This window comes from Callorhinchus milii, unplaced genomic scaffold (genome assembly GCF_018977255.1).
Source record: "Callorhinchus milii isolate IMCB2004 unplaced genomic scaffold, IMCB_Cmil_1.0 Scaffold1, whole genome shotgun sequence".
NCBI classification, from domain to species: domain Eukaryota; kingdom Metazoa; phylum Chordata; class Chondrichthyes; order Chimaeriformes; family Callorhinchidae; genus Callorhinchus; species Callorhinchus milii.
The window spans coordinates 14,738,342-14,763,547 of NW_024704742.1; the positions used below are offsets into that span (position 1 = coordinate 14,738,342).

General features: G+C 40.9%; 2 protein-coding genes and 1 long non-coding RNA gene across 3 annotated transcripts in view; 1 reads left to right on the forward strand and 2 right to left on the reverse strand.

The window, feature by feature from the left end:
• LOC103177369 (inactive ubiquitin carboxyl-terminal hydrolase 53) overlaps nucleotides 1-3,672 on the forward strand; it is a 42,183-nt gene extending 38,511 nt beyond the window's left edge. Inside the window, exon 17 of the mRNA XM_007891496.2 lies at nucleotides 815-3,672. The gene's annotated coding sequence lies outside the window, so the exon portion shown is untranslated. The remainder of the gene's footprint in view (nucleotides 1-814) is intronic.
• Nucleotides 3,673-6,336: 2,664 nt separating this feature from the next.
• LOC103177368 lies at nucleotides 6,337-13,157 on the reverse strand. Its single transcript, XR_487718.1, has 2 exons — nucleotides 12,777-13,157; nucleotides 6,337-6,605 (listed from the first exon to the last, which is right to left on the reverse strand). It is a non-coding gene; the product is annotated as an uncharacterized LOC103177368 (long non-coding RNA).
• Nucleotides 13,158-19,709: 6,552 nt separating this feature from the next.
• On the reverse strand, nucleotides 19,710-24,947 carry fabp2 (fatty acid binding protein 2, intestinal). Its single transcript, NM_001292641.1, has 4 exons — nucleotides 24,847-24,947; nucleotides 22,521-22,693; nucleotides 20,743-20,850; nucleotides 19,710-19,808 (listed from the first exon to the last, which is right to left on the reverse strand). The coding sequence occupies exons 1-4, from the start codon at nucleotides 24,911-24,913 to the stop codon at nucleotides 19,758-19,760; spliced, it is 399 nt and encodes a 132-aa protein (NP_001279570.1). The 5' UTR covers nucleotides 24,914-24,947; the 3' UTR covers nucleotides 19,710-19,757.
• Between the last annotated feature and the right edge of the window lie 259 nt (nucleotides 24,948-25,206).

A 25,206-nucleotide genomic window follows, 5' to 3' on the forward strand; every position in this document is an offset into this window, starting at 1 on the left:
ACACTCAGGCTTGCTTCACATCCCCCACTCCCCCTCCCCTGCGTACTTTCTCCTCCCCCAACCCCACTCCAGAAGCTGGTCATTTTGGGTTATTTTTAATGGAAACTTACTGGGAAAGTGACTATATTTTGCAAGGTACAGTAATTTTTTAAAAAACTGCTCCATGTGCACAGAACGATGCACAACCAAATCATTAGAATAGTGTGGGAATGCTTCCACTCTCCATTATACATTTGCAACACAAGGATAAGCCTGTGCTGCTCTAGTCTTCTAAAGGTCAGTTGAGGAGCAGCTTTAGCCTGAGAGTACTGCTCATGTTGTTGGTGGTGGGCGATAGGGTAATGTTAAATTAAACTTTCAGAAAAGCCCCAAAATTTGAAAATCATGTGTCTAAATTGCAGTGCAGCACTAATTTTTGCATCAGGCTTTAAAACCTTGCTGCTGTAAATGGCAGTGAGTTAGCATTGGGAACATTTTGTAATGTGGCTGTCAGAATTTTCTCTTTTCCACATTTTTTAAGGAGAAATGTGGGACCTAAAAATGAGTACTTCTGTTTTATTTATAGCACCTCATTATCAAACGATGTAAATATCAAACTCACTGTTCCAAAGCTTTATATTTATGTAGGTCCTAATTGAGCAGTGTGAATATATTTGAAGTTGTAATATTTGTTTTAGCCTAAGTTACTGCTTTGATATGTTTCTGACGTCCTGACTTTGAGGATAGACTGGGTTTATTCCATGGTGGCTTAGGTTTTCATTGTTTTAAATGGGTTAGGTCCTTCTGAGTTACACAATTGACCTTTTGTTTTCAGATGCAAACCATGGATCAGGCTTGTCTGCACCAGTGATGTATCAACAACCTGAAAAGTTACGAAGTGCAAGAAACTATTAACAAAACTGTTTGGTCATTATGGAGATTGGGCCTACCTTCAACAATAAACTAGTTTTAAAAAGACTGGATAGTTGAATAACCAAAGGCAAGAGAAAAACTGCACAAAAACCTTCCGAAGACATTGGGTAAAGTTTCAGAAATTGGCCAATAGAGGGCAGCTACCAGTCGGGATGGCAGGCAGTGAAAATAAATGTATTTATTTGTTCCTTGTCACAGATACTGTAAATAGTGAAGATATGCAACTATTTAAAAAACAGACAAGAACTGTTTATATTGTACACTTTAAGCTCCAGATTTATAACTTTCTAACTTTGTATAAACTGTAATTTTGGTCTTTATATGAAAGTATTTTCAAGGTTTCCTGTCTTTGATCCTATGCCACTAATTTACAAGTTAGTAAACACTATGCTACTAATTCACTTGTGGTTAAATCCTAAGAAAAAGTTACTATAAAATACACCAGTAGCAATTTCAGAGTTTCAGATAAGTACCTTATTTGTTTACTATAAAGTATTTTTTTACTATTTTAATGTATGGACTTTAAAAATCAATTGATTGCCATAAGGAGTATAGGTATTGCCTAAAATTTTCATAAAAGAAAAACTTATTAGTTACAAATATCATCCAAGTTTAATTTAGAAGGGAAAAACACTAGTGATTTATCTTCAAAGCAGTATAGAAAGCAATATTTTTGACAATTGTGGTTTATCGATATTTTGTAATCCTGAAAAAAAGAAGCCTCCTTTGCAATAAACCAGAATGTTAATTGTGAACAGTATAATGTAATTCAGAGTGGAGAATCCAAATCTCCCAATATCACGTTTGCCTTTAAAATGGTGCCATTTCGAAAAATTTGTATGAAGTGATTCTATTATCGATGAATTGAATTAGCAGAAAGCTCAGCCACCCATAACTAAAAATGATTCACAGGAAGTCTCAATGAGAATGTTTAAGAAGTTAATGCAGATTAAGTTAGATTGTCTTTCCAGGACCACCAAGCTCTCAAAAACACTAAACCCACTAAAACATAACTTTTGTTAATCTCAAAAATTACTTCCTTTCCAATATTCTAGGGAAAATATTTTTGTATTAACACTTATGAAACGAAAATTATTCTGTGTAGGCAGTAGAAACATTTGGAGCTTTCTCTGATGATAGCCAGTAGGTAAAGGCAATATGAAGTGCAGCATTAGGCAATCCAACCGTGTACCACAAGTACTAAAACTGATCAGAATTGGAAATTTAAATTCCGTCTTCCAGCAACTAATCTAATACTCTCAGCCAGAGTATTATCATGTGACCTCAGTGTCCCTATATTAGGTAGGGGGAATTCAACCATGGTTCCAGCTCCTAATTGCTACCAATAGACAAACCTCTGCTGGAATGTGTGGATGTCTGGTAAGGAGTGGATTAGGTTTGGCTGTGGAGCCCCCCAAATCGAACTGTCTGCTAGCATTCACTAAAGTGATGACCATTTGGACAAGGTACCAAGTGTGTCCATGGAACTGCCCCAAGTAGGAGTCGACTCTTTCAGAAAAACATGAAAGAGAATTTTCTGAGGTACTGTAATTTAAGAAAAAAATGAACAATTAATTTGTAGGGACATTTAATCTAAGTTTTTATACGTTTTTCCCCCATGTGAATTTTTTTTTTTGGTGGATCTCAAATAATTGTTCATATAAAAGTTTTTTTCAGCTTCCAGGAGATGCGCACATCAATCACAGCCCTAACTATAAACACAAATTATGCGCTCTGAGGTGACTTCTGACCTCTGTGATGCCAAGTATTCCATTTTGTTCCAGAGTTGCTTGTAGTTAACGATCAGAGAATGAAGGTGCTTTAGCATTGTGCTGTGAATTTTTGGTATTCTATTCTACCTTTACCTGTTATACCTTTTATAATGGGTATATAACACAATATTGTTTTCCTGAGATTTTTTCCATTGAATTTACCCACATCACTTTTTTCCCCCCTCTACCCTTTTTTTTTTAACATGAAAATTAAACTCTGATTAAATAGTTTATTTTGTGGATAAAAAGACATCCATGGTCCTTATACATGTATTTCCCTATTCTCCCAACAAAATATTATTTACCTTATATAGACAAAGCAATGTTTTCTTGGATATCTGTTTGAAATATTTACCTTAAATTGTCATGTGGATGGCATAAGAGTTTGCATTGTGAGAGCAGTTTTGACATTTTTGTCAAAATAGATTTTTTTCTATTTGCTGGCTTTACAGCAAAAATTGCATTGCCATTAATGGCTGCACCATCTTTAGAACTGTCATTCAATTGTGAATGTAAAGAGGATTTGTATCTGTTTAACTAACTGAACCTTGCCCTAAACATTAATCTTGTGCTGCCATCTAAACTTTAATTTATGCAACAGATTTCTGATGTACCATTTTATAATTTTAACTACTTATAGAAATATCTAAAATGATGGCCTTAAGAATTTAAATATAATTTGTAATAAATTCATGCCATAATTACAAATATACTGTTAAAATTTCTACACTTGACATTAATTTATGCAGTTAATAGAACAGTCAAACCTAAGGACATTTAAAGACCAAATTGTGACTGATACTAAGTGCCTATTTATTTTTCTATGTAAAAATGAGCAAATATTTGTAACACACTGATTTATGCTTTGGATACATATTTTGAGAAATATATTTACATATATGTATAAAAAGGTTTCCATTTACGTGCATTAACATTTTTCCTAGCAGCAAATAAGTATGAAGAGTTTAAATAAACTATGTTAATTCTATTTTTAGATGTTGTCTTTACTTGCATTGTGAGCTTATACAACCTCATGGTCCAGCTTCATCCTGAAATATATACACATCACATACCACTCTCGGTCCTTATATGTACAAGCTTCAGTAACAGTAAATTATTTTAAATTGATGAATACTTTAATTAGATTTTACTGATGGCACAATCACCATGACTATGGGTGAAAACTCATTCATACATACAAAACTTATTCATTATACAGCACAGAAGAAGATCATTTGGCCCATCATGTCTGTGGCAGCTCTTTGGAAAGAACTATTCAATCCCACACCCCCACTCTCTCCCCATAGCCCTGCAAACTTGTCCTCCCCAAATAATTATCTACTTCCCTTAAGTTCTTATCAAATCAGCTTCCACCACCCTTTCAGGCAATGCATTCCAACAAACAACTCGCCATGTGAAAAATTGATAATTAATAGCAATTGATTGCTTAATTTTGCCTTTGTTTAGATACCTCATTGTGGAGGGTGGAGTTTTAATCGCTGTCAATTTCAAATGATAGAATAGAGCTGAACAGTAGTACCTTTTAGGAAAATTCTTTGGACGAGTTAAAGATCAGATCTTGGGTGAAGAAACTGCTTATTAAACAGTTTAATTTCTCTTCCTTACATTTTCATTAACACAATACTATAAAATTAGACAGTAAAGTTATCCTATAATGTATTGCTCACTTCAATGATCTCCAGTTCATTGTATACAAATGTGCCTCTATTCCAATACCTATATGTAAACTTCAACTGTGAAGCAGTATGCAAAAAAAGTCAAATTAAGCATGCAATGTAAAACTTCTTCACAGAGCAGCATTATTCAGCATATGCTAAGGCGAAAAGAAGATCTGTTTATATTTACTGGTCCTTTGATAAGATTTCTATATTTCTGGTAATATCTATAGATGCTTTGTATGCATTTGAGTGCACCATCTGTACTCACACTTCAGTTGAATTGATAACAGGAATTTTAATGATACCCTGTGATTTTCTATTCCTAGTGAAGGGTTAAGTCATGACATGTTACCTTTTTGATTCTCTGCTTTCAAAATGGGATTAGACATTCAGAAAAAGTTCAATAAAAGGATATGGGAAAATGGCAGAATTGGATGAAAACGCATTCAAAGGCATCCCAGGCTTAAGGCCCTTTACTGTAATTTCTATACTTCTAAAACTCAAACTATGCCATTTTGGATTTGAGTCTATTTAACCAAATGGTTAATTACATATAAAAAGCATTAACTTGCAGATCAATAACAAGCATCCAGCTGTCGCTCCATGGTGTATGGTTTTTAAAAATGCTATTAAACCTGGAGATTCACTCCCTTCACTGTCAGCCCAGCTCAGTTGATAGCATTTGTCTCTGAATTAGAAGCTTGTGGTTCATAATCTAGGATGAGATTTGGAGTGCTGCATCGCCAGAGGTGCCATCCTTTAGATGAGATGTTAAAGCAAACCCCTCTTCCTGTTCAGGTAGAGACTAAAGATCCCATATTCAAAACAGAGTTGCTCCTGGCATCCTGGCTAACCATCCCCAGATAAAATAATTAGTCATTCCCTTTGTAGCCTAATTCTGTGTGCAAATTAGCTGTTGTGTATTTGCCTTCAAATGGTTACACCTATGAATCATGTGAAGTGCATTCAGACATTTGACATGATACTATATCAACTGCAAGGATTAGCCTGTAAACAGCTAAAAGTGCCATGTTCGTCTTCCTTGTGTGGAACTGAATGACTACTCTCACCCCAGAGGAATGTGCTCAGTTTAGCCAATTCCAAGAAGTATTTGATGCAAGAGCCCGCCTGTGGATTGGAAAGCTGCTGGAGTTTAAAACCAGCTGAAACCATAGCTTGCTTGTTCAGCTGTACAACCCTATCTGTTATGCTGCTGGGTTACATGGTTAATAGGAGCTGAGTGGGAGAAATCCCTGCTTCAAAGGACTGGTCTCCACTGTCCTGCTGACCAGGCTTCCATTACCAAGCGCTATGGAGCCATTGTACCCCAAATAAGTCCTCTCTTTCTATGCTACTGCCCACCCATAAGCCAATCTGGTTTACATTACCAACCTGAAGAAAGGACAAGGCAAAGTAGCATTTGCATATTTTTTCCCCCAGAGGCCCTTCTTCCCTCCATAGACTGCAGATCATCCAGTCTCTGTAACCTGTGTCACCAGGCTCCATAACCCTATCACCCTAGTTCAAGATCCTGGTCCTCACCTTCAAAGCCCTCCATGGCCTTGCTCCCCCCTACCTCTGCAACCTCCTAACACCCTACCATCCTGCCCACTCCCTTCACTGAGCAGGCTCTGACCTGCTTCATGTACCCCACCTCACCTGCCCCACCATTGGCAGGCATGCCTTCTGCCACCCTCTGAAACTCCCATCTGCCTTGCCACCTCCTTCAAAACCCTCCTCTTCAACCATGCCTTCGATCACTCTCCTTCCCCCACTGTCCTCCACCCTCCCCAACCGCCAGCTCAGGTCCGAAACACTGACTGTCCAGCGCCTTGGGACGTCCTTCCAACGTGAAAGGCGCTATACAAATGTAATTTTGTTGTTCTTCAAAGCAACAATGAAAGTTCAAGGTGTAACATTTGTCAAATATGCTACTCCACGTACACATCCAAAAATAAATTCAACAGCACAAATTCAGCAGAGTGAAATTTAATGTTTATGGCAATTTGCCTGCTATTACCATAAATCACTTGCAGTCTTAGAGAAACAGTTTGTTAGTAAAGAGAAGGGATCAGGACCCTGGTCTTCACAAGACATTCAGAAACATCGTGACTTTGGAATGTTGGAACGTCTGTCAAATGCTCCACTCTATAAACGTGCAGTTGTTCCCATTTGTTGATCTGTAAACATGGAAATCCACAGCGATAAAAGTCTCTGACATGCATCACTTCCAAGGTAACCACTGAAAAATAAAGAACATTTCATCAGAATAATTAGATAATAAAGATACAATTTACTTTGCAAACTAAGTGTTAAAAAACAAACTTCTGCAGAATTTATTTGACCCTTTATATAGGTGCTTGAACGTATGCTGCAGCCTACATTGTAGTATTATTTGTTCCATTTATTCTGTTCAGCAGATCTCACAGCACCATCTGCAAACAGAAACTACACAAATGCAGTTATCTCTAACTTACCAACAAACTTTCATGTCTGTCGAATTTCTGGGTAAGATTGGTATTATAGTATAAAACAGTTTAGTGGCAAGAAAATGGCATGGTTGTCGAGTAAAACATTTCTCAAGATAGACCTCCGTTTGTGTATTTTGAGAGGGAAGAAACTATGTTCAAAAGAGAGCACCAGGTGCATATCAAGTCAGGATAGATAAAACTCAAAAAGAGTCTCGAGTGTACCTTATTGTGCAGGTTAGTATTTGTTCAGTTTAGCAGGGCACTAGGGAAACTTTCCATCATCTTGCAGCCAGCAATAACAATAACTTGCATTTATACAGTGCCCCTCACACAGGATAGCATCCCCGAGCGCTTGACAGAGGTGGAGGTGACTAGGCATGGTCAAAGAGGAGGGTTTTCAGACACACAATCTGAAGATGGGGAAGGAAGGAGCAAGGCGGAGAGACAAAGAGTTTCAGAGTTTTGGGGCATAGTGGCTGAAAACACGGCCACTGATGGTGGAACGGAGAGCACAGGGGACATGCAGGAAGTTGGAGACAGTCGAGTGGAGACAGTGGGTAGTGGGTTGGGGAATAAGTAGGTCGGAGAGTTAGGGCACGAAGGGATTTAAAAAATGAGTGTGAGGATCTTGAAATCAATCCATTTGGCAATAGGGAGCCAGTGGAGCCTGGCTAGAACTGGTATGATGGGAGTACGGAATTTAATAAGGGTGAGTATCTGGGTGGCAGTTTTGGATCAGCTGGTTCTTGTAGACGGTGGAGCTGGGGAGACTGTTGAGGAAGGCATTTGTAAAAGTCGATTCGGGAGGTGATGGACACATGCATGAGTGTTTTGGCTGTGTCTGGGGTAAGGTACGATTAGATGCGAGCAATGTTGCGGAGTTGGAGGAAGGCGGTCCTGGTCAGGGACCGGATGTGGGGAAGAAAGGATTTAAAATTTAATTTAAACTTGTTTTACAGCTAGAGTTGTGTCCTATCTTTTATATTGCTCTATATGCTCCCTCTTAATTTAATTTAAATGTAGGTTGAATCTAACGCTTAGGTTGCGCACCGGTTCAGTGAGTCTGAGTGATAGGCCAGGGAGGTTGAGGTCAGAGCCGCAGAATAGAAGACATTGTCGGGAGCCTATGAGTATGGCTTCCGTCTGATCAACATTTAGTTGCAAGAAGTTTGTGCTCATCCAGGCCCTGCTGTCAGTCAGACAAGCCGACAGGACATCGGTGGACCTCGAGTCGCAGCTGGAGAAGTAGATTTGTGTGTCATCCACATACATGTGGAAGTTTACCCCGTGTCTGCAGATGACATCGCCAAGAGGGAGCATATAGAGCAATATAAAAGATAGGACACAACTCTTGCTGTAAAACAAGTTTAACAATTAGAAATCCAATAGTAGAAATAATTCAACGACAACATCTAAATAATTCTACACTTCTCTTTTTGTTCTATGTTCACTTACACATTCAACACAGAGTTGTGTTTGGACACTTGTCAGAGACAAAAGGTAAAACCAAGTTTGCTTCAAAATCAAGGAAATGACTCTACTAAGTTGCTGTTTCTCTACATATAAAATAATACATTTTTTAACAAATCTTTGTGGACAGAATATTTTCCACAGAAGAGGTTAAAAAGCATATCTGTTGAAAAACAAACCTATGACAATTCTTTATTGATGGACAATGACACGAGAAATGTGGCTAGGATCTTGCACATATTCACTGTATTGAACAATCTTAAAGTCATAAGGCGTAGATATTTAACTGTATAGAGAAGTATAAAAAATATTTTACATCTTGAGGATATCTGGAAGTGTTTCACAAGATACACAATAAAATGGAGTGACTGTTTTTTGTGGGCAAACATGTCCCACAAACAGTCAAGGAAGTGAATAACATTTGAAGGAATTGTTCTTTTCGAATAGTGAGATGGGATCTATAACCTCTATCTGAATAGGCAGATGGAGCCCCCGTTGAACATCTCATCCAAAGGACGGTTCCTGACAATGTGGGATATCTCCAGCGCTGCATGGAGTGTATCAGTTGCAGTTATACAACTATTGTCAATAATATAAAGAGGTTCAGTGGACTTGGAGGAGCAATGTAGTTCAACTTCCAAAACATTCAGTTATGCAAGGAAAGGCCTGAGAAATTATGGGCAATCTTCACTCACATTCAGTGAAGCTGGACTGAAACATTGCAATCATCCAAACTCAGTTGGCTGCACGAGCCTGAGGCTCTTTCCATTCTTATGGTTTAAAACTTCACATGTTATAAATAATCTTTGCATTTCATATAGCAGCTTACTGAGTCATTGAATGATCTCACTGTGCTTCATAGGATTTACTGTAAAGCACGAGTGTGTATATTTTTAGGGGAACATGGCAACCAATTTTTGTATATAGCAAAGCTCCACAAACCATCCAGTGAATGACAAGTTTTATTTGTGAGATTGTTGGCCAGGACACTGGAAGAAATGCCTTTCTCTTTTCGAATAGTACCATAGGATCTGTAACATCCACCTGAACAGGACACAGGACCCCAGTTTATAATAAATCATTGTATTCAATATAGTACCTTGCACGTCAGGAGGGAGTCTCAAAACGCTTTACAGGATTTGTGAACTGTTTTAATGAAGGATGTCAACCCTCACCTAAAACTGCACTACAATAATCATTACAGTCTAAATAAATCCCCTCTCACAATTGAAACATGGCACATTTGTATACAATGAACTAGAGATAATTGAAGTGAGCAATAACTGTCTAATTTAGAAGTATTTTGTTAATGAAAATTTAAGGAAGGGAAATTCAAAGGTCTAATAAGCAGTTTCTTCACTTACTCACTGCTACTGAGCACTGTTGCAATAGCTTCAATTTATTGTCAATCAGGATCCCCAGGTCCTTTTCGATTTCTGTACAGATTTGAAATTAAATAATAGTCCCTTCCTGGATTTTGCATCCCCATGTGAAACACTGTAGGGCGAAACCTTGGGCAAGTTTCCTTACTCCACACACCTAATAATAATCCCTCCAAAAAAACAAAACAATAATAATAAATTGGTCATTTTCAATCTACGACTGTTTGTGGGACATTGCTGTGCGCAATTGGCTGCCGCGTTCGCCCACAAATATACAGTCAATTCACTTTACAGTGTGTTCTGTGAAGCGCTTTGGGACGTTCTCCTGACGTGAAAAGCGCTATATCAAATGCAAGGATTATTATTATTATTATTCCCTGTACCACCTTCTGGGTTTTATCGGTCAGCCAATTATGTATCCATTGTAAGACACTTCCTCTGATTCCTGCTTTCTTTATTTTCAGTACCAGCCTTTCATGAAGAACTGTATCAAAGGCCTTACTGAAATCCAGATATACAACATCCACTGCCTTACCCTTATCAAGCTCCTTTGTCACACCATCAAAGAAAAACAGTAAATTAGTTTGATGGGATCTCCCTTTAATAAATCCATATTGGCTAACCTTTCTCATTTTATTATTGTCCAGATGCCCAATGATCTTATTTTTTAATAAGAATCTCCATAACTTTACCCACAATGGATGTCAAACTCACTGGGCTAGAGTTTTCTGGGTCACTTTTGCTACCTTTTTTAAAAATAGGACAGGATAAATAGTAAAGAACATCTGCCTTTCTCCAGCCCCCAGGAACCTCTCCAGTATCCAGTGATTTCTGAAAGATTTGTGACAGAATTCCTGCAATTTCCTCCCTTAGTTCCTTAAGGATCCTTGGATGCAATTTATCTGGCCTTTGTTTACCTTAAGTTTGTGCAGTTGTTTGGCAACCATGCTGGTAGTGATATGTATAGTGTCACAACTTGCCTCTGCAACACTGCTGCGTTCTCTTTCCAGATCCAATAAATTTCCTGTTTCCTCTTTACTAAAAACTGAGGCAAAAATTTATTTTGTACTTCTGCAGCTTGTGTAACATGATTTGTCATATCCTCACCCGATCCTATCTTCAATGGCCCTATTCCATCCTTCGTTTTTCTTTTTCTCTTAATGTAACTTAATGTACTTTAACTGGAGTCCTGTAGCTCAGTGGTTAGAGCACTCGCTTTGCAAGTGAGAGACCTGAGTTCAATTCCAGGCAGAGGGCGAAACCGTGGGCAAGTTTCCTTACTCCACACACCTAATAATAATCCCTCCAAAACAAAACAATAATAAATTGGTCATTTTCAATCTACGACTGTTTGTGGGACATTGCTGTGCGCAATTGGCTGCCGCGTTCGCCCACAAATATACAGTCAATTCACTTTACAGTGTGTTCTGTGAAGCGCTTTGGGACGTCCTCCCGACGTGAAAAGCGCTATATCAAATGCAAGGATTATTATTATTATCCTTCACAGATTTTGCCTTTCTTCACATATTTTGCCTTTCTGTTCTAGTTTGTAAACTGGATGAAAACAATTCCACATTACAGCAAAGGCCGGTTGTAGTTAGAGCCTTGCCTGGCAAGCGCGAGACCTGGGTTTGATTCCCGACAGGGCAAAATGTTGGGCAAGTTTCCTTACTCCACATACCTCTCTCTCTCGCTCTCACCGCCTCACTCTCGCTCTCACCGCCTCACTCTCGCTCTCACCGCCTCACTCTCGCTCTCACCGCCTCACTCTCGCTCTCACCGCCTCTCTCTCGCTCTCACCGCCTCACTCTCGCTCTCACCGCCTCTCTCTCGCTCTCACCGCCTCACTCTCGCTCTCACCGCCTCTCTCTCGCTCTCACCGCCTCTCTCTCGCTCTCACCGCCTCACTCTCGCTCTCACCGCCTCTCTCTCGCTCTCACCGCCTCTCTCTCGCTCTCACCGCCTCACTCTCGCTCTCACCGCCTCTCTCTCGCTCTCACCGCCTCACTCTCGCTCTCACCGCCTCACTCTCGCTCTCACCGCCTCACTCTCGCTCTCACCGCCTCACTCTCGCTCTCACCGCCTCTCTCTCGCTCTCACCGCCTCACTCTCGCTCTCACCGCCTCTCTCTCGCTCTCACCGCCTCTCTCTCGCTCTCACCGCCTCACTCTCGCTCTCACCGCCTCACTCTCGCTCTCACCGCCTCACTCTCGCTCTCACCGCCTCACTCTCGCTCTCACCGCCTCACTCTCGCTCTCACCGCCTCACTCTCGCTCTCACCGCCTCACTCTCGCTCTCACCGCCTCACTCTCGCTCTCACCGCCTCACTCTCGCTCTCACCGCCTCACTCTCGCTCTCACCGCCTCACTCTCGCTCTCACCGCCTCACTCTCGCTCTCACCGCCTCTCTCTCGCTCTCACCGCCTCTTTCTCTCACCGCCACTCTCTCGCTCTCACCGCCTCTCTCTCTCGCTCGCTCTCACCGCCTCTCTCTCTCACCGCCTCTCTCTCTCTCTCTCTCTCTCACCGCCTCTCGCTCTCACCGCCTCTTTTTCTCGCTCTCACCGCCTCTCTCTCTCTCTCGGAGGTGGGAGGGGCGGTTGGGGGTGAGGAGGGGGTTTGGGGAGTGAGCTGTGTGGAGTGGGGTTTGGGGTGAGGAGTTGGAGGGGGTTGGGGGGGTGAGCTGTGTGGAGGGGGTGAGGAGGGGGGGTTGGGGGGTGAGGAGGGGGGTTGGGGGGTGAGGAGGTGGGAGAGGGGGTTGGGGGGTGAGGAGGAGGGGGGTTGTGGGGGTGAGGAGGAGGGGGGGTGGGGGGGGTGAGCTGTGTGGAGGGGGGTTGGAGGGGGGTTGGGGGGTGAGGAGGAGGGGGGGTGGGGGGGGGTGAGCTGTGTGGAGGGGGGGTTGGAGGGGGGGTTGGGGGGGTGAGGAGGGGGGGTTGGGGGGTGAGGAGGGGGGGTTGGGGGTGAGGAGGGGGGTTGGGGGGTGAGGAGGAGGGGGGTTGGGGGGGGTGAGCTGTGTGGAGGGGGGTTGGGGGGTGAGGAGGGGGGGTTGGGAGGGGGGGGGGTGAGCTGTGTGGAGTGAGGGGGAACCTACCCGCCAGTCGGGGAGTGGAGCCGAAACCAACTTTCCCCGAGCGCGGTGTCGGGAGGAGGCGGTCCGTGGGTTTCCGGGGTCGGGGTCGGGCGGTCACAGTAGGTAAACGATGGCAAACAGCACCAGGTCGAAGAGCACAAAGAGCCACAAGTCGAACCAGTAGGAATGGACGGCCAGAGCGAGCGGGCAGTTGGGATGGGGCGGGGCTCCCGGCCGCTCCTGGTGCTGACGCTGGAGCTCGAGCTCGAGCTCTTGCTGCTGCTGTTGCTGGCGGCGCTGCAGCTTCTCCTGCTCGGGCGGCTCCATGGCCCTCACACTCACTGTCAGCCTCAGCCTCGCGGACCCCCCGCGCTCACACTCCACGCCCCGCCCCCGCCATAGCGTCACAATCGGAAGAGCGTCCCGCGCAGCCAATCACAACGCGCAATCCTCGGGTCTCGCGCCTCGCTCGCGGTTGGTGCGGCTTCACGTCAATCACCGCGACCGTGGCCTCCGATTGGCTGGTTCTTCTCTGGAGGCGTGGCTGCCGTGACGTGCTCTGGAGCGATGTGCGCAAATTGTGCGGCCTGTTACAGCTGTCAATAAATCAGCTTTAGTACTACAGTAATACTAATAATAGTAATAGTAATAATAATACTACTAATACTAATAATACTATTACTACTACTGCTACTAATACTAATAGTACTAATACTACTACTACTAATAATAATACTAATAATACTAATAATACTAATAAAACTAATAGTACTAATACTACTACTAATAATAATCCTTGCGTTTGATATAGCGCTTTCCATGTCCCCAAGACATCTCAAAGCACTTCACAGAATATACCGTAAAGTGAATTGACTGCACCTCCTCCCGCTCTGACCTGCTGCCTCCCTCCCAACCTGCCCGCTCCCTCCGCTCAGTGGGCTCCGGTCTGCTCCGTGTCTCCCGCCTGACCCGCCCTACCATCGGTGGTCGGGCTTTCAGCCTCTCTGCCCCCACTCTCTGGAACTCCATCCCTCGGTCCCTTCTCCTCGCTTCCTCTTTTGCCTCCTTCAAGGCTGATCTCAAGACCCTTCTCTTTGATGGTGCATCCGTTCGCCCTCCAACCTCCGCCTTCCCTCACCCCACCCCTACACCCCCCCCCTCCCCCCCCCACCCCCCCATGCTCGGGCCCCGACACCTAACTGTTCAGGGCTTTGGGACGTCCTCCCGATTTGAAAAGCGCTCTATAAATGTCATTTTATTGTTGTATATCTGTGGGCGAAACACAGCAGCCAATTACGCACCGCAGTGTCCCACAAACAGTCGTGAATTGAAAATGACTAATTTATTATTGCTTTGTTTTGGAGGGATTATTATTAGGCGTGTGGAGTAAGGAAGGTTTCACTCTGCCTGGAATTGAACCCCGGTCTCTCGCTTGCAAGGCAAGTGCTCTACCCACTGAGCTACAGGATTCCACGAATGGGTGGATGCCTCACTTTTAATTTTTTAAATTTAAAACCAGCAAAACTTTTTTTTAAAACCTTTTTTTTAAACACGGCTTCAAATGCAGTGACTCTGAATTGGCCACTTTGCTGCAACCCAAAGGAGGCGATGCATAATATTGAGCTAGTGTTTGGTAGACTTTGGGCTCTTAATCTATTTCAATTCCTGGCAAACCCAGCCCCACACTGTCCCTGCATGAGATCAGGGCAGATTGCACCACTGCACCCAGATTGTGACATACAGTTCAGGAAGGTGTGACTAAAGGCGGAATGAAAAAAAAACCTTTTGTGCATAAAAACAAATCAGAGGTTCAGGGAAAAAACAGCGCTCGGGGACGCTACCCCCTATGAAAGGCATCCACCCATTTGTTGTTTTTGTTCGGTAAAACAGACAACAATTTTACATTTATTTTGTGAAAGCGGCTTTAGCTGGACACCGCAAAACCCCAGCCGCTGGGTGACTCAAACCAACCACCTGACCCCAATTCATTTATATTCTTACCTGTTTTTAATCACCTCGGAGCTAATTGGTCCTCTTCCAGTCCAATGGGAATAGCAATGGGAAGGAGAAAGCACCACCCTTGCTCCTCTGCTGGGCGGGAAGAAATAAGAAAAGTTTGGTTAACCTCAACCTGGACAAAATGTCTGGCCCCGATTTGTCCAGCTTAAGCGGCTTCCACTATACAGTGCCATGAAACTATGGAACTCTCTGCCTCAATGTCTCCGATTTGCTACCTCACCTTGCTTATCTTCAGATCACACCTGAAGAGCTTCCTCTTCAACCGTGCCTTCAGTCACCTCCCCTCCCCCCCAGCTCAGCGTCAGGCTCCGCCACTGTTAAGTGCTCAGAGATGCTAGCCCTCATAAAGGATGCTATATAAATGCAAGTTATTGTTGTTCATAGTGTCTTTCACATCAGGAGAGCTTTTAAAGAGCAAACTGTGAGCCCAAGCTTTTTCACTCAAGAGAGTTTTGGGGATATGGAATAACCTGTAAAGTAAGGTGAGCAGAGTCCATTGTGGGTTGCAAGAGGGAAGTAGACAGGTTTATGAAAGATAGAGGCTTGAAGAGCAGTGGAATTGAATTATCAGCTTGCTCTGAGAGCTGGTGTAGATTCAAATTGGCCAAATGGCCTCTTTCTGCACCGTAAATTTCTATGATTCTAGGGGGGCGATGGTGGGTAGCTGATCAAAAGGGCAATTGAAAAGGTCTTGAAGCAAGCTTTAAAGGTGCGGAAATAAGCAGTGAGGTAGAAGGACTCTGGCATACAGTTCCAGGGAGTGAGGATGCAACTCAGATAGATCACCCACTGGTGATGAGGCTGTTTGGGCAGGGGAACATGAAGCAGGCAGATGTTCACTGAGCAGAGTTAATGGCCACAGTTGCAAGAGGTCAGAGAAGTTAGGTCATAAATCACGAGATTGCAGACTAACACGTTATTTGCCTATTGTGGAAAATCTTTTGGAAATAACAGATGAAATTGGTGGATTTGGGTTATCATTGGGTAGATTTTTATTTGAGAACCGTTTATTTAATACAGCTTGATAAACTGGGGATTCAAGTCTTCTATTTTGTCAACAGAGATTGTCTTAGATAAAACGTTTTTTTTTAAAAAACAGTGAAAGCATTGCTTATTTTAAAGACAAGAGAATCCAACTCTGACTTTACAGGGTTTCAGTGCCCTATTTGTTCTTTCAGATGAACAAAATATTAGTAATGGTGGCAAAGGTATCAGAGAAAATAAAGGGCGTGCTGGCCACATGGGAGAGGAGCCAGCAATCTTGAAATGTTTCAAAGCTTTCAATTAGGATATCAAGACAATAAGTATAGCGTTAAACTCGCATGGGATCTTAAAGCAATCTTGCATTTGATCCATTGCCATCATGCCTTAACACATCAAAACATCTCAAAGCATTTTAAAGAGGTTTTTTGTAAAGTCTAATGAGTGTATATTTCTAGGCAAACAAAGCTACCAATGTGTGCAGAACAATATCTCAGAAACACCATGACCTTTTTTTTATCTGGGAGATTGTTGGCCAGGACACTAGGATATCCTTTTCATTTCAAGAAGTTAATCTACAAATATACAGTCACAATACACAAACACACAGTAAAATCCTGTGAAGTGCTTTGAAACATCTGGATGGCATGATAAAGCATTATATAAAATCCAAGGGTTGCATGGAAACATGGAATCTCTATTGTTAACCTGAACGTGCAAACTAGACCTTGTTTTAAAGTTTCATCCAAAGTCAGTACCTCTGACAATGGGTTAAGCAGAGAACAGAAATTAAGTTTCTCACATTTGAGGGGATTTTGACGAATTAGATTCACCATTGCATGATTAAAATGTATGGACAGTTATGTGTTGATTTGAGTACTGAAAGATGCTGCGTAAATCATAAAAAGTGAGAAACTGAACTTTAAGATAGGTCTTGCAGCAGCCGGCAGGCGAGAGCTGTTAAAGAAGAGAATACACGAAAGGTTGACAAACTGATTCTCAAAGATCGATACATCAGTGTGAGGTGAGTGAGTCTTGGTATTGGCATCATGCCCTAGAGATCTATTGGTAACTTTGGTTACTCTAAAGTTTGTACTCTGTGGGTTGCATAAATGTTAACTGTGCTTCACAAGGAAACCAAAAAGCCATTTGCACATCACTTTACCATGACTGCATACTGGCACTGGTTCCACATTGGTGCAAGTGTGTATACAACAGAATACAAATAACATTTGTATAGTGCCTTTCACTTCGGGTGTAGATCATGATGGTGACTTTGTAGAAAAATAACTGCACTACTGTATTTAAAAAAGTTTATTTTGTGTCGATGTTAAGTTTTGTAAGTTATCAATTAAAGAATTTTTGAAGAGATAGAAAGGAGACATTGCCTTTAATGTGTCCCTTGTATTTAGTTGACTGTAAATTTCTTCTCCTTCTTTTGCTGCTACCAAGCAACAGATTCTATTGTCTTCATTTACACCACTTATAACAGTCAAAAACACATGGTGGCTGTGATCTTTGCCATGCTTTTGAGGAGGCGTTGAGTCAAGGTTAAGTGCTTCATTTCATAAAAGGAAGGAAACTTCAGCTAGTCACTCTAGGCCACCTCTCACATCTACGTCAATAACTGGATTGGAATAGGATTGGGTTTTAGTACGAGTAGACAATGACAAGATAAAATAACATTAAGAGTAGGAGGTATGATAAAGAGGAAAATGTAAATATACTCTGCAAAGTGCTTTTGGGGTGAGGTTGAAATTTGACAGTAGGCAGGAAACTAGGGCCATGGCACTCCCTGATTCAAAATCTCTAAAATAAGTGAATAGTTGTGGATTGTGTGAAACTAAAACAAGGATTATATATATATATATATAGCACATTGTACTAAAACAAACTTCTTATTTTGAAAACAATAATGGGTAATAATGGTTAATTATTCCTCATCTGTATTTTTTCTCATTCTTTTTAATTTTTTTGTTCATTATCCGTTTTAACTTCCGTGTTTTATTGTTACAGTACTCCTTATCTTTTTTCCTGTCAAACAAACATTTCTAAAACGTTCTCCAATTTCTTTTCATCACTGTTTCTCTAACCCTCTCCTGTCAGGCAAAGGCACGGTTGAATCGCCATGGCAAAGTAAAAGTAGGTCATCAGCACAGCTTTAAACAACGAGGTGCCAAAAAATCCTGACTGTCCAGCGCCCTGAGATGTCTTTCTGACGTGAAGAGTGCTATACAAGTGCAAGTTGTTGTTGTTGTTGCCAGGGATTGCTGTCTTCATCCCTTTTAACCGCCATCCTCATCATCCTCTTCATCTCATGTTCTTCTCATACTACCCTGACTTGTGATGCTTAGGTAATAGTAACATACGGTTGCTGTTGAATTTGAAGTAATAGTCAGTCTGACTTAGTTGGTAGTACTCTCGGGGGGTGGGGGAGGGGGGAGGGGGGGAGAAATTTCTTGTTTAATGTCTTGCCTTTGTTGGGTAAACTACAGAAATTACTTTTGAGTCTTGAGACCTGGTTCCAAGCAGCAAATTGTGTATGACAGCCTAAGTTTGAAGATGAAGAATTCACAGAACGTCTGTTTCAGCTATTTACACTTTACTGTCTCGGGTGTGCCAGACCATCAGTCTCCTCCAGGTTAGATAACAGTATTGATGATGCTGACCTTCATGCGACTTGCTTTATGTGAGTGTGACCCTGAGATTCCAAATAACATACCTAACTCCATTGTGCCAGTGACATGCCTCCAAGAACCGCAGCAACAAAAGTCAAGCTCGCCATCACCTTCTCAGGGTGGAAAATTGACTATGTCCCCCAAATATTGAGAATGAATGAAAAAAATCACATCCTGCTTTACAATACAATTTGCATTGACGTGCAGTGTCTTTCAAATCGGGAAGATGTCTCAAAGTGCTTTGTATTGCTAGCTGGGCACCTGAGCTAGGGATGGGGGTCAAGGGCGGTGAGGGATGGGAAAGATGATCGAAATAGTGGTCAAACAGGTACTTTTTGAAATGTGCCTTGAAAGAGGGGAGGGAGGAAACGAATTGGAGGGATTCCAGGATGGAATTCCAAAGAGCAGAGGCTGAATGGCTGAAAACCTGCCCCCTGATGGTGGGCCAGATAGGGTCGGGAACATGAAGCAGTACAGTGATCTCAGAGTGAAGGGAATGTCCGGGTCAGTAGGGTTGAAGTAGATCACGGTCATGTCACGATGTGATATTGGGCAGAACTAGTCAAGGTAAGATGAAGGATAAGTGGAATGGAAAGGAGAAAAAGCAGGGAAGTAGCATTAAAAGATTTGTTGTAATTGAATAGACCGGCAGAGAAGGCTCGATAGGTTAAATAGCCTCATCCTGTTCCCACATTTCAATGTTCCTAAGGCACAATTTGAACATGGCCTTTTGGCTTAGAGACAATTATTATAGATTTCCGTAGACAGAGGACATCCCAACATCTGCTTCACAGCATTTCTTCCTTTCCAAGTTTCCTGCGTTCTAAAGGAAGTCAGGAATCAATGCAGATGAAGGAAGGATATTCCATGTTACCATTTCTATAATATTACCAACATATCAGCAGACATTTGAAATAGTTACTGGGGATCCTGGAAAAAATATGCAATTTCTCAGGAATTCATAGCAGCAAATTTATTGAGCCTTCTGTGTTGAAGGCAAGAGTGCTGCTAACTGAGCCAGGCCGACATCCTCATATATTTCTCTGGATTCATATTTTGTGGCTACACTGTGATCATATACATCATTTACAATTTGAACATGTTAACCACAATCGCCAATTTATTTTAACAATATGGACAACTTTATTTCCAGTTAAAAATAAACAAGTACTTCAAGATCTTTTGAGCTGAAAGGCCTTTATGTTATACAGAATTTCCAAATATATTCAAGTTAGATTCAAATTTTATTTTGAAAGAAAACAAGACAGCAGAGCTAATAGGATAAACTTTATTCGAAAGTGTTGTAATGAGACAAACTTCAAGTTTATTCTTTCTTGAAGATTCTCTTTGCATCAACTCCTTCGTAGCTGTATGACTGCAAGAAATGTAATATGTATTATTGTAGTGATAATAATAATAATCCTTGCATTTGATATAGGAGGACCTTATCACATCATTGAGATGTCTCAAAGCACTTCACAGAATATACTGTAAAGTGAATTGACTGTATATATTTTGTTGGCGAAATGCAGCAGCCGATTGCACGTAGTAGTTTATAAAGGTAATAGTTAGATAATAGATGTCCTTGTGATGCGCTCCGAGATGTTATCCTACCTGAAGGAAGCTATAAAAATACAGGTTGTTGTATTGTTCCTTTATGCCTCTGAGGTTTTAGCAATAGATGCTTGATTGGAAATTATGTTAAATTTTATCTTTAGGCTTTAAGATAGCCAGAAAACCTCAATTTGAAGTTTTGGCATTGTGACCTGATGGTTCTGTACATCAGGTCATGTGACCAATATTACACCTGAAACATCACTCAAACATCATGATATAGAATAAAAGAATCATAGAATCTTACAGCACAGAGGAGGCTGTTCAGCCCATCGTGCATGTTGCTGACTGTTTGAAAGAGCCATCCCACTAGTCCTACTTCTCCACAGAATCGTTTTGGGGATTGTTAATTGGGATCATGTAGAATCATATATTTGCTAATTTACACTATTTTAATATTGGGTGAAAAATTATGGTGTTTGGAAGCATAATGCAATCTTGAATTATCCACAATGATTACTTGAATTTTGACCATGTAAGCTCTTAAGTATTTGAATATGGTAAAATGCTATTTAAAATAAAATATTTCAAACCTCATTCATCCTTATAGACCTTAATTTTTTTTAACAACTCTTCAAGTATGCATGTGCAAAATTGTGATGTGTATAACCTCAATAACTGATCAAACGCTCAGAAATTGTAAGGATTATTATTACAGTTATAGAACAACTATTAATATTAAGAACCAGATTTACCTGAACCATTTCACCCCCAACAATATCTCTCACTGTTGTGAGTACTTTGCCATTGTCTTTCCTGCTGAATTTTCCCACAAGTTTGTCTCCATCGGTTTCCCACGAGCCCTAAAATGAAAAAAAATTCCTTTTAGTCCCAACATACACAATATATTTGTTTCCAGAAAATATTATATGAATTGCTCAATAAAATCATGATTATGTGAACTCTAAGCTAGACATAAAGATAAATGATAATGCTATGAGAAAATAGATATTAAGAAGAAAGTTATTTCTAATTTCTGAACTTTGCATGGTTTTCTACTGTCAAACATACACGTTGACTGCCGCAACATGTTGGAGAGTTAGCATTTTGGCGGAGAAATTTACCCTGAATATAGATTTACTTTATATTCTTAGGCCAGGATATGGCAAATTCTAAATTTTTAAGCAATTTTTCTCCAAGTTTTTTGAGGAATTATAGAATCCGGCTTCAAAGTCAAGATGCAATTAAAAAATTTATCAAATTTTGCAAATTCTAAATTGCTACATAACAGGAGTAAATCTAGGGCCAGGTGGAATTTCTCTCCACTTATGAAATGAGATGTGAGATGAGAGAAATCTCATCAGGGTGACATTGGGTGGAGATAAGATGCTTTCTTCGAGGAGGGGAAGTAGCTCAAACCTACATGGTTTCCTCCCCTATTTATGTGGTTCAGAGGCTTGGAAGTGGCAAGATAGAACCTTAGGTGGGAGAAAATATGATGCGCTAGGTTGTTGGAGGATGTAAATAAAGACACACTACGTGTGTGTTGGCTATAGGTAAATCTGGCTACAGAGAAGGTGTATCCATTGTTTGAATGGTTACCAATTATTGATCTTTATTGGCCTATCTTGCCATACAGTATGGGGCAGAACAGGAGTGAATGGTCCACAATGGAATTTACTAAAAGAGACTTGGAATCACGAATAGGGAAACCCACCAGAATCCACCAAAAGTGACTGAATTAATAAAAGGGAATTCTGCCAGGATTGACTCAGTTACTAATAGATAATTACTAATAGATAATTACCAATAGATAGTTACTAATAGTTACTAATAGTTAATACTGAATACTGAGATTCAGTACAAGTGACTGAGGTACTAATAGATAATTACTCAGAGTAACTAATAGGGAATCCCAATGGGTAACTGGCAGCACATCACAGCCAACTTGTGGGAATCCCATAATCTAGTTTAACCGCTTTGGAGTACAGATTATTTGATATGGGTGTGAAATACTCTTAGTTACTATCAGGATTCTCTGTTAGTGCTTTTGAGATACTATTAATGAATTACACTGCAAATTGTCCTCTTCTCAACCCCAAACACAATTCTATTCTTGCTGGATATAAATTTTGAAGCTAAATTGGTTAAACATAATTAAATTTTCCAATCACCACTAAATCATGGTGATTAGTGCTTATATTGTATGTTATGAAACACTATGGGTGGATGAGAACTTCTATACTTCAATGTTAATCAAGATGGACCAGTGCAGGAGAAGTTGTGAAAATGTATTTCAGATTCTCATCTATCATTGCACTTGTTTAGACCAGAGACTCAATTCAAAGGGATCAGAACAATAACATTTACAATGTCTGATGGGCTAGGAAATTGGATGGATAAGCAATAGTCATTGTTTCTCATGATCCAGAGTGTCTCTCTTGTAAAGGTTGGGGAAACACAAGCAATATTGTCAGTCTAGACGGTTAGAATGTCTATAATAAAACCATTTGTTTTTCATTTTGATTCTTACATTCAGTTCTGTTCCATCTGCCAAGGAATAGTCGAAGGCTACTCCCAGCGTGAATTCAATGTCTTTTGTCCGGAAAGTGCTGGACTCCTTGACGACGAATTTATTCCCATCTTGCTGAATTATAATTTTCAGGTTGTCATGGGCTGCAAGCTTCCTCTTCACAACATTGACCCCTGGTGTTAAAATAATAACTGTCAATAAAGAGCAACTGAAGCATGTTTCATGCAGACTGTTGATCTTTCTTCTTATCATAAACTCTAGGATGTTCACTCCATCATGTTCTCTAATCTGTATAGGATCACACTTTCAGTAGTGCATATTATCGAGGATTGAACAGAACAAGGCAGACTTTTTTTAAAATTTGTGTTCTTTACCACCAATTTGGGAGAAAAACTGGAGAGTTTTAAAGGTAATAAGAGATCAACTGCTGTCCATCTTATCACAAAACCAAAACCCTAATTTTTCAGGTATTGATTAAATAAATATACATCTGAGTTCCCTTGTGGCATAATGTAACCATACTTCCTTTTTTTGGTCAGCCTGATACATGTGGAAACCCATCACAGTGCTTAAGAGTATCCAAACCAAACTGAGAATTCCATGCATCACACCCACACATGGAAATCCCAAAGGTAGGTTGTTGGAATAGAATGTGCTTTCTCTCCCTGGAGGGACCATCCTGCTTACCTAATTCCAGAAAGTAACAGGTGCAGGTTGTCAAGATCTAAGACTTGGGGACACCAGAGTGTGCGTTGAGGTACTGCTGGAGTCTAACCAGCTAAAATGCATAGCTTGTCAATGATAACATTGTCTGTCAAGCTTTCCTGCTGTTTGTCCAGCTAATACCATCTTACCCGTTAGGGTTTTGTCTTGTGGCTTTAATACTGAGTATTAACATGTTGGTTAATTGTAGAACTTTCACAGCTGAACTCACACAACATGCATGAGCATGCAGCTCACACCAGAGGGCTCTGCACAGGACTCAGGAGCAGAAAATGTAGACTATTTTCCTCTCCCTAAACTGGCAATTAATTCTCTGGGTGAGATCAGCTAACTCAGCATAGACCAGGTTTTGTACCTACAGAATAACATAAATAAAGAGAAGCTGAAAGAGGCGATCTGTAAAAATATCAAAGTTAAAACAGAATAATAAATAACATTTATATAGCTCCTATTATGTCAGGCAGGAAGTCTCAAAGTGCTCTTGGAGTTATTGGAAGGGGTCATGATGGAAAATATACTAATAAGTGGAGAATAAAATCCTCTGATCAGGGCAGGAAATTTACTAAAGAGCACAGAGTAATCCCTGTAGCTATTTAAATCAATATTTGGTGATGTTATATAAATTTTGCCACCAAAATGAACACTGGCAACAGGAAAACACTTGTCTAGCAAGACACGCACGCCTTTTGGACAGCATAATGTACCCTGTTATCTGTCTTTGCTGTCTTATGTTTCATGGTGAGAAGAGAATGTTTTCTCATAGCTTGTCTAGCTGTTCCTTTATGCTGCCACAGCATTTGGAACAGGTAAGTTAGGAATTCAGTAATAATAATAATCCTTGCATTTGATATAGCGCTTTTCACTTTTTCTAGCTGTCTCAAAGCGCTTCACAGAATATAGTGTAAATTTGTATATTTGTAGGCGCAACAGTATTTCACTTTATGCTCTAATAATAATAATTCTTGCATTTGATACAGAGTCGAAAACTCCAGAACATCTCAAAGCATTTCACAAAGAATTGCTGTGAAGTGTGTAAATACAGGCAGATGGAGCAGCCACAATAATGCCCCACAAACTGGGATAAAATAATCGACCAATTTCTAATGGGATTGTTGGCCAGAACAGCAGGAGCAATTTCCTTTTCTTTACAAATAGGACCATGGAATCTTTAACATTGACCTGAACAGGCAGAGTGGACCTTGGTTTAATATCTTATCCAAAGGATAGCAACTGCAACAATGCAAATACATCACAACTGCATTACTGCACTGAAGTATTAGCCTACTTTAAGCTTATCCTTCTGCGAGGCTTGAAGAAAATCCTTCTGACTCAGATCCAATATTGCTAACAATAGAACCAAGAAGACACACTATCGGCGACCCACTTGTCTTGAACCTGTTTATATCAACATTCCACATATGTCCATACAAACAAGCAGGACTGTAATAATTACTGATACTCATTTTGTCACTGACCGTGCAGTGTTTTTGCAACCTTTCCCTTTGTCAACAACACACTGCAATTTACAGTCACAGCACATTATCTTTTGCACCTGTTAAGTTTCTATGTGTTCACTATTGTCCCATTCTCATGCCACACTTACCCATATGTTCCATAAACTTATCATAGTTATCACTTCTGTCAACCTTCCAGGTGCCGTTGAAAGTCATCTCTGCAGCTGGAGTGAGCTCTTGCAAAGCACTGTGAGGGTCATATCTGCAGCGCTGCTTTTAAAGCTCGACAGGTCATTCATTTCAGGGCTTTATCAGCCTGATCACTGAGATGGTGATGTGTCTGACTAAAGCTCAACTGTCTCACGTGACTCTCTCCAAGGACACTATAGCCAATCAGCATTTTGTATAGTGCATTAAAAAATTAAGAGTTTTATAATTTGATTGACTGGAATTACAATGGTCATGCATGACAACTTGGTTCTAATATTATTGTAGTTCAAAATCAACCA